This window comes from Schistocerca nitens, chromosome 3 (assembly GCF_023898315.1).
Source record: "Schistocerca nitens isolate TAMUIC-IGC-003100 chromosome 3, iqSchNite1.1, whole genome shotgun sequence".
Lineage (NCBI taxonomy): Eukaryota > Metazoa > Arthropoda > Insecta > Orthoptera > Acrididae > Schistocerca > Schistocerca nitens.
The window spans coordinates 179,439,958-179,452,980 of record NC_064616.1 but is presented as its reverse complement, the minus strand read 5'-3'; the positions used below and the strand labels follow the sequence as shown (position 1 = coordinate 179,452,980).

The following is a 13,023-nucleotide window of genomic DNA, read 5'->3' as shown; positions in this document are numbered from 1 at the left end:
ATAAATTTAAAGTGCAGCTGCTTAAAAACATATAAAATTTGCTTGATGCCTTTCTAAGAGTGTCTTCACTCCTGATCTGAATATGTGAGCATAGACAAGTTGTGGTTTGAATTCAAAGAAATAGTATCAATATATGACAGACAGACAGACACACACACACACACACACACACACACACACACACACACACACACACACACACACACACACACACACACACACAAATTAGTAAATGGTGGCACTGATCCCCCATGGTATGCAAAACAGGTCAGAGCACTGTTGCAGAAGCAATGAAAAAAGCAAGCCAAATTTAAATGAATGCAAAATCTCAAAGAATGGTAGAGTTTTACAGAAGCCCAAAATTTAGCATGAACTTCAATGTAAGATGTGTTTAATAGTTTCCCCAACGAAATTTTGTCTCAAAATCTGGAAGAAAACTCAAAGAGATTCTGACCATATGTAAAATATACCAGTTGCAAGATACAATCAATATGCTATTCAATCCCGCTTCAACCGCACATGAGCTACGTGCTGCACAGCCATCATGTTGGAAGTACATCGCCATTCTGTCATGCAGTGAAACATCTTGTAGTAACATCGGTAGAACATTACGTAGGAAATCAGCATACATTGTACCATTTAGATTGCCTTCCTCCCATAATGCCGCACCATACATTAACCCACCAAGGTCACTGATGTTCCACTTGTCACAGCCATCGTGGATTTTCCGTTGCCCAATAGTGCATATTATGCCGGTTTATGTTATCGCTGTTGGTGAATGACGCTTCGTCGCTAAATAGAACACATGCAAAAAAATCTGTCATCATACCGTAATTTCTCTTGTGCCAAGTGGCAGAACTGTACACGATGTTCAAAGTCATCGCCATGCAATTCCTGGGGCATAGAAATATGGTACGGGTGCAACTGATGTTGATGTAGCATTCTCAACACTGAAGTTTTTGAGATTCTCAATTCTCACGCAATTTGGCTGCTACTGATGTGTGGATTAGCTGCGACACTAGCTACAACACCTACTTGGGCATCATTTGTTGCAGGTCATGGTTGACGTTTCACATGAGGCTGAACACTTCCTGTTTCTTTAAATAACTTAACACTTCAGCGAATGGTCCAGACACTTGGATGATATCGTCCAGGATACCGAGCAGCATACATAGCACATGCTTGTTGGGCATTTTGATCACAATAGCCATACGTAATGTATCACGAAGCAAATACCATGTGCACTGGCAGAATGTTACGCGATACCACATACTTACACGTTTGTGACTATTACAGCACCATCTATCACCTAGCAAAAACAGTGGTCCAACTAAAACATTCATATTTCTTTATGTACTACATGAATATGTAATAAAAAATGGGGGTTCCAATTTTTTAAAAATTCAGTTGATATCCGTGTGACCTATGGCAGCGCCATCTAGCGGGCCAGCCACAGTGCCATCTGGTTTCCACCTTCAAGCTAGACAAGTTTTGTTTTTAGTAGTTTTTTTGTTTGACGTTTATTCCGTGAGATATTTGGCCCAGTCACTATCAATGGACCACCCTATATATGGTGTCCATTCTTCCAGAAATATCAAATTCCTTACAGTGACAGCTAAAGAAGGCTATATTCTAAGATATATAAGCAACTGTACTGTGGGTCTCAAATAGGGAATATATCCAGCCAATAGGAACATGTATTGTGAGAACAACTATTAATGACAGAACACAGGCCCTTGAATCTGTCATTTGAATAGAATGTATTCAATGTTATTCTAGGGTGGAATTTCTTGCAGTCATCACAAGCAGTCCGACGAAGATCATAGCTCCACATTGGGGAAAAAAAAAAAAAAAAAAAAAAAAAAAAAAAAAAAAAAAAAAAAAAAGAGAGAGAGAGAGAGAGAGAGAGAGAGAGAGAGAGAGAGAGAGAGAGAGAGAGAGAGAGAGTGTCTATATTCCAGTGTTGAACATAAACATTGCAGGTGATGAAGGAAAACATTTAGATTACTAACTGTCACAAGCAGCCACTGCTCAACCCTAGAGATGTGTGTGTAGGAACAGCCAGATGAGTCCATAATAGGCACTTCAGTGGCATTGATATAGAATCTTACTATACCACTGCTACAGACACTGCTGTGGGGAAGCTACCATCAATCTGCCAACAGGATCCCACTTGATTGAGGAGCAACATTGGTGAACATTAGCAATTCTTTCAAATCCAGACCGGAGGAAAGACACCAAGGAACCCATGGTAAACCACCAATTAGGCAGCAGTCTAGTGTGTGTTGCCACTTGAACAATGCACAATTTGGGAGAAAGTGCTCCAAGAGGACATCATTAAACCTTCAGAAAGTCTGGTCCTCTCCTGTGGTTCTTGTGAAGGAGCAGAACAACACATGGCATTTCTGCATCAATGACCACTGACTGAACGAAATCTCAAAAAAAGATGTCTATCCATTGCTATTCATTGATGATACCCTTGACTGCTTGAAAGGAGCAAAGTATTTCTCAACTGTGGACACACTGTCAGATTACAGGCAAATCAAGCCTGATGAAGCTATATGGGAAAATACTGCCTTAATAACCTTAGACAGCTTCTGTGAGTTCAGCATTATGCCATTTGGACTGTAATGCTCCAGCCAACTTCAAGCATATGATGGACAACCTGCCTCAACAGCTTAAATGGATGGCATACCTTTGCTGTTTAGATGACATTGTCATTTTCTGAAGACGTTTGAAGAACACTTAAGCCACCTGACAACTGAACCAAAGAGTGTTCATACAGCAGGAGGCCTTCTGAATCAAAAAAAGTGCCTATCCACTCACCCAAGGAATAAAAACCTTGCAGAATCTAGTTAATGGAGTTGGAGTCCATCCCAATCCATAGAAAATAAGAGTAGCACAGATTCTCACTCCACAGCACATTCACGATGTGAGAAGTTTCCCAGAACGTGCTCGTACTACTTGATTCAGAAAGGAGTTGCATAGCTAGGCACATCCTTTGCAAGAACTACTGCATAGATATGCCAATTTGATCTGGAATGATGTGCAATAAAGACCTTTCTGTTATTAGGAATTGCTAACATCTTGAGTCCTAGCATTGTGAGACAAGAATGCCAAAACCAAATTTCATGCTGATGCTAGCAGCTATGTGATAAGCATAGTTCTAGGGCAAATTCAGGAAGATGCTGGAAACATGACAGATTATGCTTCCACTGCACTCACGAAGTCCAAGAATAAATAATCTGCAACAGAGTGTGCCTTGCATTTGTTTTGGGCCATCAATTCACAACTGTGATGGACCATTACTCCCTATGCTGGATGACTTGCCTCAAGGATCCATTGAATCAACTGGTGAGATGGCCACTGAGTCTTCAAGAGTACACTGTCATAGTTGTATACAAAACTGAATGCCAACACAAGTATGCAAGCTGCCTTTCAAGGAATCTTAGTGGGCAACACAGCAGCATTCATGAAACTTCATCACTGCATTAAATTATATTGCTGCTGAACAGGGGGATGATCCAACACTGCTGAAAACCATAGAAACATCAAAGAAGGTGGGACCAACCAAAGAAGAATTCCATTTAATAAATGGAACACTGCAGAAGAAGAACTATGATCTAATGGGACAGAAATGGTTGATCATCATCCCGGCTCATCATCAGCCAGCCATCCTGAAGTATTTACAGGCACGTTTAAAGATCAGACTCTCTTGACAATCCACAGTGCTAACAAATAATTTGAAACTCATTTGCTGAATGTGAATTCCTCAACATCTATATTAGGTATTGACATACTATCTCAAAGTGACATGTGAAAATTTCTACAAGACTCGGACTCACACCCAGACTTCCCACTTATCACAAGGTCACTTCAACCACACCTACTATCCATACATGCTCCCTGGACAACCCAAACTTCCACATGTGATGCTGTCTGTCACCAAGTCTGTTCTATCAGACATGCATGTAAGTATTACAAGCTCAGGCAGGCCCATGGCAATAGAATTGGTCTTTATACATCTTTTACCATTCTCCCTGTTGCACGAGTCCAAGTAATGTTGCAAGCAATAGGTAATGAATTCAGTGGACTACAAAATAAGGATGTATATAGTGATACACACAAATGTTTGGTTTGGTCTCAGAAGCATGCATGGATAGCAGGAGTGATTAAGGCAAACAGTCATCATGAATGGGAAATCCAGGTCTGAGTTCCAGTCCTGCACAAATTTTCATGTCACCACTTGGTAGATACCTGTACCTAATACAGCTGATGCCAAGGAATTCATATTTAGTGAATTAATTTCAAATCATCCTGAATTTTTTCCATGGGTCTCCAACAACAGGTCATCTGAGATTTGTGAAGACTCTGGCCATAATCAGACACAGGTCTCACTGGCCTGATCTCTACCAATCCACTGGACACTGAGAGCCACTGTAAGGAGTGCGAGTGACAGAAGCACATGATGTAATCACCTCTGGGGCATCTGATACTAATTACACCTGCAACAGCACCATTCCACTGGACTGGAATCATCTTGGGGGAGGTTTCCAAACTTGACAAACAGGAATCAATGGATAGTAGTATGCAATGACGACCTCATCCACTACGCTGCTATCAGACTGCTGAAACTCTGGAAATTGTAAGGTTAATTGTAGATGACCGTTTTGAAACATGAGCCACTCTGGGTGATGATCTCCAATTGTGGGAACGTTTTCCAGTCCAAATTAGTCTCAGAAGTAATTTCACTTTGCAACACCACCCCCAGGATGACAATTACCTATCACCAACAGAGGTATCATTTCACAGAACACTGACAGATATGCTCTTGATATACTTTGATGTGGAACCAAGAGACTGGGATACAATACTGTCTGTCATGACAGTCACATACAATACACTAAAGCAAGATACTACAGTCCTTTCTGCTCAATGGTCATGAGACCAAAATGACAATGTTCCTGTTTCAACTGGCTGATGCTCAGGATGGATATATGAAACACTGCATTACCAGGACAAAAGAAGCAAGACAGTTGTGTCCCCTAGACACACGGGAGAGGTTGGTTGATTTATTTGGGGGAAGGGACCAACAAGCGAGGTCATTGTTCCCATCTGATTATGGAAGGATGTCGGTCATGCCCTTTCAAAGGAACCAACCCAGCATTTGCTCGAAGTGATTTAGGGAAATCCTATATCAGGATGGCTGGATATGGGTTTGAACAATCATCCTCCCATGAGGAGAAAAGAGCACTGTAACCTGAAGCACTGGCCACTGAGATATAGCTTGGGAGACTCGGTATGGGGTTTTCAACATGTGCAGAAAGTGGGTATATCAGACTTGTTACTAAAATGCTACTCTGGGCTATATTTTATCTTTAATCACTTGTCAGAAGTGACAGATAAAGTCAATGATTATGACCTTTTTTGAATAAGGCAAAATTGCAGAGATGGTATTCGTGTCCTCTACATGAAGCCCTCCTATGGTCCAAAGGTGCAGTTCAATGGTGGAGGCTTTGATGTGGGGGGGGGGGGGGGGGGGCTGCCTTCAATAATAATCATAATGAAAAGGATGTGACAACATGATCAAAATGTGAGGGGCCTCTGGTGTTGTCATATAGAGCACCACAGACAAAATCTTGGATTGTGTAGTCAGTTCCAATGAGAACTTCTGAAACAGTAGGTTGCTGTTACCCAAGAGGGGAAGCACTGCTGATGCAGTATGGCTTAGTAGTTAGCATCACTGGAGGTCAACAGTTCAAATACAATCACCCAAAAATATTTGTTGTTTAGTATTTATTATTTCTAGAAGGTTCTCAAAATTATTTATGTCTAATGTTTGCATATGACGAAATATTTGATGTTTGTACAAAAAGCAACACACTCCATCCAGGAGGCAGTTCTGTTCGAAATATTGCAGAAATAAATGAGGTGAGCCATCTTCATTCCCAAAAACTGATGTGTACTGTAGTCTGTAAGAAAACCATGAATCATATGACTGCTTAATCTAGATAGCAGCAGAATTATAATGCTATATGACTATGGTTTGTCACACCCGTGGCACTTCAAGCATACTTTCACTCAGTTCTGTACTGTTTCTTAATCTTCTGGCACACAGCAACTAAGTGAAAAAGTTGTATTTATTCTACATTAAGGTACAATAAGGATATTGTATGAAGTTGATAATGACTGACTGACTGATTAAATGAGGGGGGGGGGGGTTATGGGACCAAACAGTGAGCTCATCAGTCCTGCGATTCCAAACTTTGTCACAGACGAAAGGGTGTCCACTAGAAGTGGACAGATCCAGCCAGTGGTGTCAAATTACAAACTAATAAACACTAAATACACACACGGTAAAAGGCATAAAAGGTGAGACCAAGCTCATAACCTTTACCTTCTCCAGGAGGGTAACCCCCCTTGAGAGCCAGAATGAAGGCACCAGTATTGGTGCAGTTGTCTTTGCGACCCTTCTGCACACATCGAACAAAATGAATGCCGTGCCACTTAAGATTAGCCCAGAGTTCCTCATCTGTCTGCAGGATGAGGTCCCTATGACAAATCACTCCCTGGACCATATTCAGAGATTGGTGAGTCGTAATACACACTAGGGCATTCCAAGATGAGCACAGGCATGTAGAGCTGCAGATTGGGTGGCAGAAGCAGCTTTGATCAACAGGGAGCCCAACCACAACTTACTAAGAGACTCCACTTCCCCAAATTTGTCCTCAATATTCTACACAAGAAACAATGGCTTTGTGGTGGTGAATGTGCCCCATCCATCCTAGTACAGACGAGGTAACGACAGTGTGTTTCATCCCGAGATGGCAGGCCTGGCCCTCCTCCCATGGTGCAGCCATGGAAAGGAAGGTTGTTGGATACTACAAAGCAGCATTCAATGATCCTTCACCATTCAAAGAGGTGACTGACTGAGAACAGCCAGATTTTTTCAGCTTAATATGTTTCGTGTGCCAAGTATCCACCCTGCGACTACCCCTCTGACCTGGGGCTCCCCCCATGGGCACCAAACCAACCACAGCAAGGGCCGTCTGGCATGGTGGCTTTTGCTGGGAGTTCTGATGCTCCATAAAGATAAGCTACCACTCCTTGGCACACATGGGGAGCAAACAGCTCAGGTATCAGTAGTGTGATACCTTTGTTGTCAGATGACTCAGCCATATGGATACATAACAGCCCCACCAAATGGACTGGCTACACATGCTAGTGACTTAGCATGGTGAAAGGGGATTACAGTGGGGGAGAAGAGGGGTGGGGGAGAAGAGGGGTGGGGGAGAAGAGGGGTGGGGGAGAAGAGGGGTGGGGGAGAGGGGGGAATGGGGGGGAGAAGAGGGGGAGAGAAGAGGGGGGAGAAGAGGGGGGAGAAGAGGGGGGAGAAGAGGGGGGAGAAGAGGGGGGAGAAGAGGGGGAGAGAAGAGGGGGGAGAAGAGGGGGGAGAAGAGGGGGAGAGAAGAGGGGGGAGAAGAGGGGGGAGAAGAGGGGGAGAGAAGAGGGGGGAGGGGGAAAGGGGGTGGAGAAGGGGGAAAAGGAAGAGAGTGAGAGAGGGGGGGAGGAAGAGAGGCGGGAGGGGGGGAGGAAGAGAGGCGGGAGGGGGGGAGGAAGAGAGGCGGGAGGGGGGGAGGAAGAGAGGCGGGAGGGGGGGAGGAAGAGAGGCGGGAGGGGGGGAGGAAGAGAGGCGGGAGGGGGGGCGGTATGACGCGGGAGGGGGGGCGGTATGACGCGGAAGGGGGGGGGCGGAGGATGCGGAAGCGGAAGGGGGGGAGGATGCGGAAGGGGGGGAGGATGCGGAAGCGGAAGGGGGGCGGAGAAAGGGGGGCGGAGAAAGGGGGGCGGAGAAAGGGGGGCGGAGAAAGGGGGGCGGAGAAAGGGGGGCGGAGAAAGGGGGGCGGAGAAAGGGGGGCGGAGAAAGGGGGGCGGAGAAAGGGGGGCGGAGAAAGGGGGGCGGAGAAAGGGGGGCGGAGAAAGGGGGGCGGAGAAAGGGGGGCGGAGAAAGGGGGGCGGAGAAAGGGGGGCGGAGAAAGGGGGGCGGAGAAAGGGGGGCGGAGAAAGGGGGGCGGAGAAAGGGGGGCGGAGAAAGGGGGGCGGAGAAAGGGGGGCGGAGAAAGGGGGGCGGAGAAAGGGGGGCGGAGAAAGGGGGGCGGAGAAAGGGGGGCGGAGAAAGGGGGGCGGAGAAAGGGGGGCGGAGAAAGGGGGGCGGAGAAAGGGGGGCGGAGAAAGGGGGGCGGAGAAAGGGGGGCGGAGAAAGGGGGGCGGAGAAAGGGGGGCGGAGAAAGGGGGGCGGAGAAAGGGGGGCGGAGAAAGGGGGGCGGAGAAAGGGGGGCGGAGAAAGGGGGGCGGAGAAAGGGGGGCGGAGAAAGGGGGGCGGAGAAAGGGGGGCGGAGAAAGGGGGGCGGAGAAAGGGGGGCGGAGAAAGGGGGGCGGAGAAAGGGGGGCGGAGAAAGGGGGGCGGAGAAAGGGGGGCGGAGAAAGGGGGGCGGAGAAAGGGGGGCGGAGAAAGGGGGGCGGAGAAAGGGGGGCGGAGAAAGGGGGGCGGAGAAAGGGGGGCGGAGAAAGGGGGGCGGAGAAAGGGGGGCGGAGAAAGGGGGGCGGAGAAAGGGGGGCGGAGAAAGGGGGGCGGAGAAAGGGGGGCGGAGAAAGGGGGGCGGAGAAAGGGGGGCGGAGAAAGGGGGGCGGAGAAAGGGGGGCGGAGAAAGGGGGGCGGAGAAAGGGGGGCGGAGAAAGGGGGGCGGAGAAAGGGGGGCGGAGAAAGGGGGGCGGAGAAAGGGGTGAGAAGAAAGGGGTGAGAAGAAAGGGGTGAGAAGAAAGGGGTGAGAAGAAAGGGGGGAGAAGAAAGGGGTGAGAAGAAAGGGGGGAGAAGAAAGGGGGGAGAAGAAAGGGGGGAGAAGAAAGGGGGGAGAAGAAAGGGGGGAGAAGAAAGGGGGGAGAAGAAAGGGGGGAGAAGAAAGGGGGGAGAAGAAAGGGGGGAGAAGAAAGGGGGGAGAAGAAAGGGGGGAGTAGAAAGGGGGGAGTAGAAAGGGGGGAGTAGAAAGGGGGGAGTAGAAAGGGGGGAGTAGAAAGGGGGGAGTAGAAAGGGGGGAGAAGAAAGGGGGGAGAAGAAAGGGGGGAGAAGAAAGGGGGGAGAAGAAAGGGGGGAGAAGAAAGGGGGGAGAAGAAAGGGGGGAGAAGAAAGGGGGGAGAAGAAAGGGGGGAGAAGAAAGGGGGGAGAAGAAAGGGGGGAGAAGAAAGGGGGGAGAAGAAAGGGGGGAGAAGAAAGGGGGGAGAAGAAAGGGGGGAGAAGAAAGGGGGGAGAAGAAAGGGGGGAGAAGAAAGGGGGGAGAAGAAAGGGGGGAGAAGAAAGGGGGGAGAAGAAAGGGGGGAGAAGAAAGGGGGGAGAAGAAAGGGGGGAGAAGAAAGGGGGGAGAAGAAAGGGGGGAGAAGAAAGGGGGGAGAAGAAAGGGGGGAGAAGAAAGGGGGGAGAAGAAAGGGGGGAGAAGAAAGGGGGGAGAAGAAAGGGGGGAGAAGAAAGGGGGGAGAAGAAAGGGGGGAGAAGAAAGGGGGGAGAAGAAAGGGGGGAGAAGAAAGGGGGGAGAAGAAAGGGGGGAGAAGAAAGGGGGGAGAAGAAAGGGGGGAGAAGAAAGGGGGGAGAAGAAAGGGGGGAGAAGAAAGGGGGGAGAAGAAAGGGGGGAGAAGAAAGGGGGGAGAAGAAAGGGGGGAGAAGAAAGGGGGGAGAAGAAAGGGGGGAGAAGAAAGGGGGGAGAAGAAAGGGGGGAGAAGAAAGGGGGGAGAAGAAAGGGGGGAGAAGAAAGGGGGGAGAAGAAAGGGGGGAGAAGAAAGGGGGGAGAAGAAAGGGGGGAGAAGAAAGGGGGGAGAAGAAAGGGGGGAGAAGAAAGGGGGGAGAAGAAAGGGGGGAGAAGAAAGGGGGGAGAAGAAAGGGGGGAGAAGAAAGGGGGGAGAAGAAAGGGGGGAGAAGAAAGGGGGGAGAAGAAAGGGGGGAGAAGAAAGGGGGGAGAAGAAAGGGGGGAGAAGAAAGGGGGGAGAAGAAAGGGGGGAGAAGAAAGGGGGGAGAAGAAAGGGGGGAGAAGAAAGGGGGGAGAAGAAAGGGGGGAGAAGAAAGGGGGGAGAAGAAAGGGGGGAGAAGAAAGGGGGGAGAAGAAAGGGGGGAGAAGAAAGGGTGGAGAAGAATCCACACTGTAGATGCTTGGGAGGGTATTCTTCCCAAAATGGCTCACACTATAAACAGGAAATTTTGAAGTGGAGGTCAAACCTCAAGCAGGGAACTAAACATGAAAAAAAGGTGAAAGAATCGGCAAAAGGAACAAAATTGCAACCAACACAGGAAATCAGGGAGGATAGATGGAGTTCTGTGGCACCTTTGGTGAAAGAGCACAATGCCACTTGTGTTTTGGAGTACACCATTCAGTGCACACTGTTGAACAAGAGGCACCATAGCAAATGACCCGTGTGTTCACATGTGGGCCCAACAACACTATCAGTCATAATTTTCGTGGGCTCAGGATCATCAAGATTGGACAGTGCATCACTGGAAGCATGTCAGTTCATTGGATGAATCATGTGTTTGGTTCACCAGGATGATGATCATCTCCACAGATGACATCATCCAGGCAAATGGCTGCTTAAAACGTGCACCACGCCACAGATGTAGGCTGGTGGGAGCAGTATTACCCTATGATAGACATTTTCCTATGCTTGCATGGGACCTGTGGTAGTAACTGAAGACACCAAGTCAGCTGCAGACCATCTGCACCCGTTCATGCTTGATGTCTTCCCTGACGGTGGTATCATCTTTCAGCAGCACAACTGTCTATATCTGAAAGCCAGAATCATGCTAGAGTAGTTTGTGGAGCATGATAGTGAAATCACATTGCCATCAAGCACAATCACGCTGTACACAAATTAGCGGCCAGTTATTTATGAGAATTATATGACTTTGCAGCTTGATATGCTTCGTGCGCCAAGTATCCTCCCTGCGACTACCCACTCTGACCTGGGGCTCTCCCCATGGGTGCCAAACCAACCACAGCAAGGGCCGTATGGCATGGTGGTGCCACATAGCTCCACAAGTCTACCAACGAACTGTAGAAGTTACCATAATTTGAGCAGACATGTACCCATCATAACTTGTTGCTAGTACACCTTGCAGAAGTAGTAAGTGGTTGCTCCTGCCTGTAGCTTGACTCATTACATGTCATGAAGTTGCTCCCTAGTTTTGTGATTTATGTATTAATGAACATTGTTGTATTTCATAACATGATACCTAGGAATACCTTGACCATCTATAGCACCTTTTTATGATGAATGATGAAGTGCATGAAGTTGACTTTACAGGCGTGCACCCAGGTTGCTTTGTGGTTTGAACTGTGGCATTCTGTAGCCCTTATTCAGTGATGGTGGTAGATTGTTCATGGCCCTCATGCCAGACTTGATGCTAAAGCCATTAGGAATTTTCCTACCTAGCTAATGGCAACTGGGTCAATTGCAGATAAACCACAAGGTAGTGTGATCTCCAGAAAATGCAGCAGCAGTGAACAGCATCTTCACACAGAGTCCCAGAAAATCAACAAACCAGGCAGCTTTTGAGAGTGGATTCAGCAGGTGCACAGTGCATATTATGTTAAAGAAGGACCTGATCTGGAAACACTGGAGATCCCATTTTGTTCAGGGGTTATCATTGTAGGATTGTGACAAGTGGATGGAGTATGAGGAAATTACACTGTCATGGATTAATGATTGGGAGGATTTGTACAAGAACATTTTTGGAGTGAAGAGGTGGTATATCACATTGGGTAATTCATCAATTGACACAATGGTCATCATTATGCAGAAACAAATCCAGAAATGCCAAGTGAAAGCTCACAAAGTCAACCAAAATTGGCAGTCTGTTGAAGTAGAGCACTACCTCATTTTGCCTGCATCATTCATGAGTGGCTGGATGAATACTTTCCAGGACTTTGGCTGGGATGGCAAAGAGAGATGAACTGTTTAAACATATGCACTCTGGATGAATTAGAGGAGAGGATCCAAGTTGTCCTGAGAAATATACCTGTGACTTCCCAGCATAATGTCATTTGATCAAAGCCACAGGAACATATGTAGGATTGTTGTGTTTTACACAAATTCTCATGGTCCTGAGAACTGACAACTTGTTATGCATGTAAATAGTCATTAGAAAGATTATGGGCATTTAAAACTAGGAGCGACTTCTCATCCACGAGTTACTTCTCCTCAATGAATGAATGAATGAATGCATGAATGAATGAGTTGATATTACCATTTATTATTTGTGACTTAAGAGAGAAATATATGTAAGTATCAATCAATATAAATAGCTAATGTGATCAATATAATAAAATAGATCTGAAGTATTGAACTATTTAGCTTCACTGCATGTATGATGTCTTGGTGTCAGGAATGCACGTTTATGGCACATCTTATTAACTTTTGACAAACAATGTTAAAATCAAAACAAAACTTACCAATGTCATGTCCATCAGGACTCCACAAAAGGTATGGACTATGACAGTGAGTACCTTCCATGTCAAGTTTGTCGACAACCTTAGTAAGACTAGCAAGTACCAATATTTCAGTCTTCCAGACAACATCTGCATCTGGAAAGCAGAAATGCACATAAGAAAACAGTGTATTATGTATCACAAAAATTGAATTAAGAATGTGAACAGTTTTATATCAAAGTATGTTACTACACATGACATATTTTTACTTTATTTAATATGCCATCAAAATGAAATTTAGTGAGATGGTGGAAACCTGCTTGTCAATCCTAGTCTCTCATCAGCAGCCAATTTAACCAACTATATTATCAAAGTATGCCTACAGTACTGAGAAACCTTCAATGTCATGTTTTCATCAAGTAACTCCCATGCACTATTAACAAAAGTTCTCCCATTGGGTATGTGGGAATAACAGCACACGGGTAACACGTCTGGTAGAAGGTCTGTGGAATACCAAATACCAGAATCCCAATTTTGCACAAATTTTTACTGCCAT

At 46.6% G+C, this 13,023-nt stretch overlaps 1 protein-coding gene across 1 annotated transcript in view; it reads right to left on the bottom strand.

The window, feature by feature from the left end:
* The window catches only part of LOC126249135 (uncharacterized), a 109,864-nt gene that overhangs the window by 27,844 nt on the left and 68,997 nt on the right, over positions 1–13,023 (bottom strand). Inside the window, exon 5 of the mRNA XM_049950788.1 lies at positions 12,492–12,623. Coding sequence (XP_049806745.1) covers positions 12,492–12,623 — 132 coding nt within the window. The remainder of the gene's footprint in view (positions 1–12,491; positions 12,624–13,023) is intronic.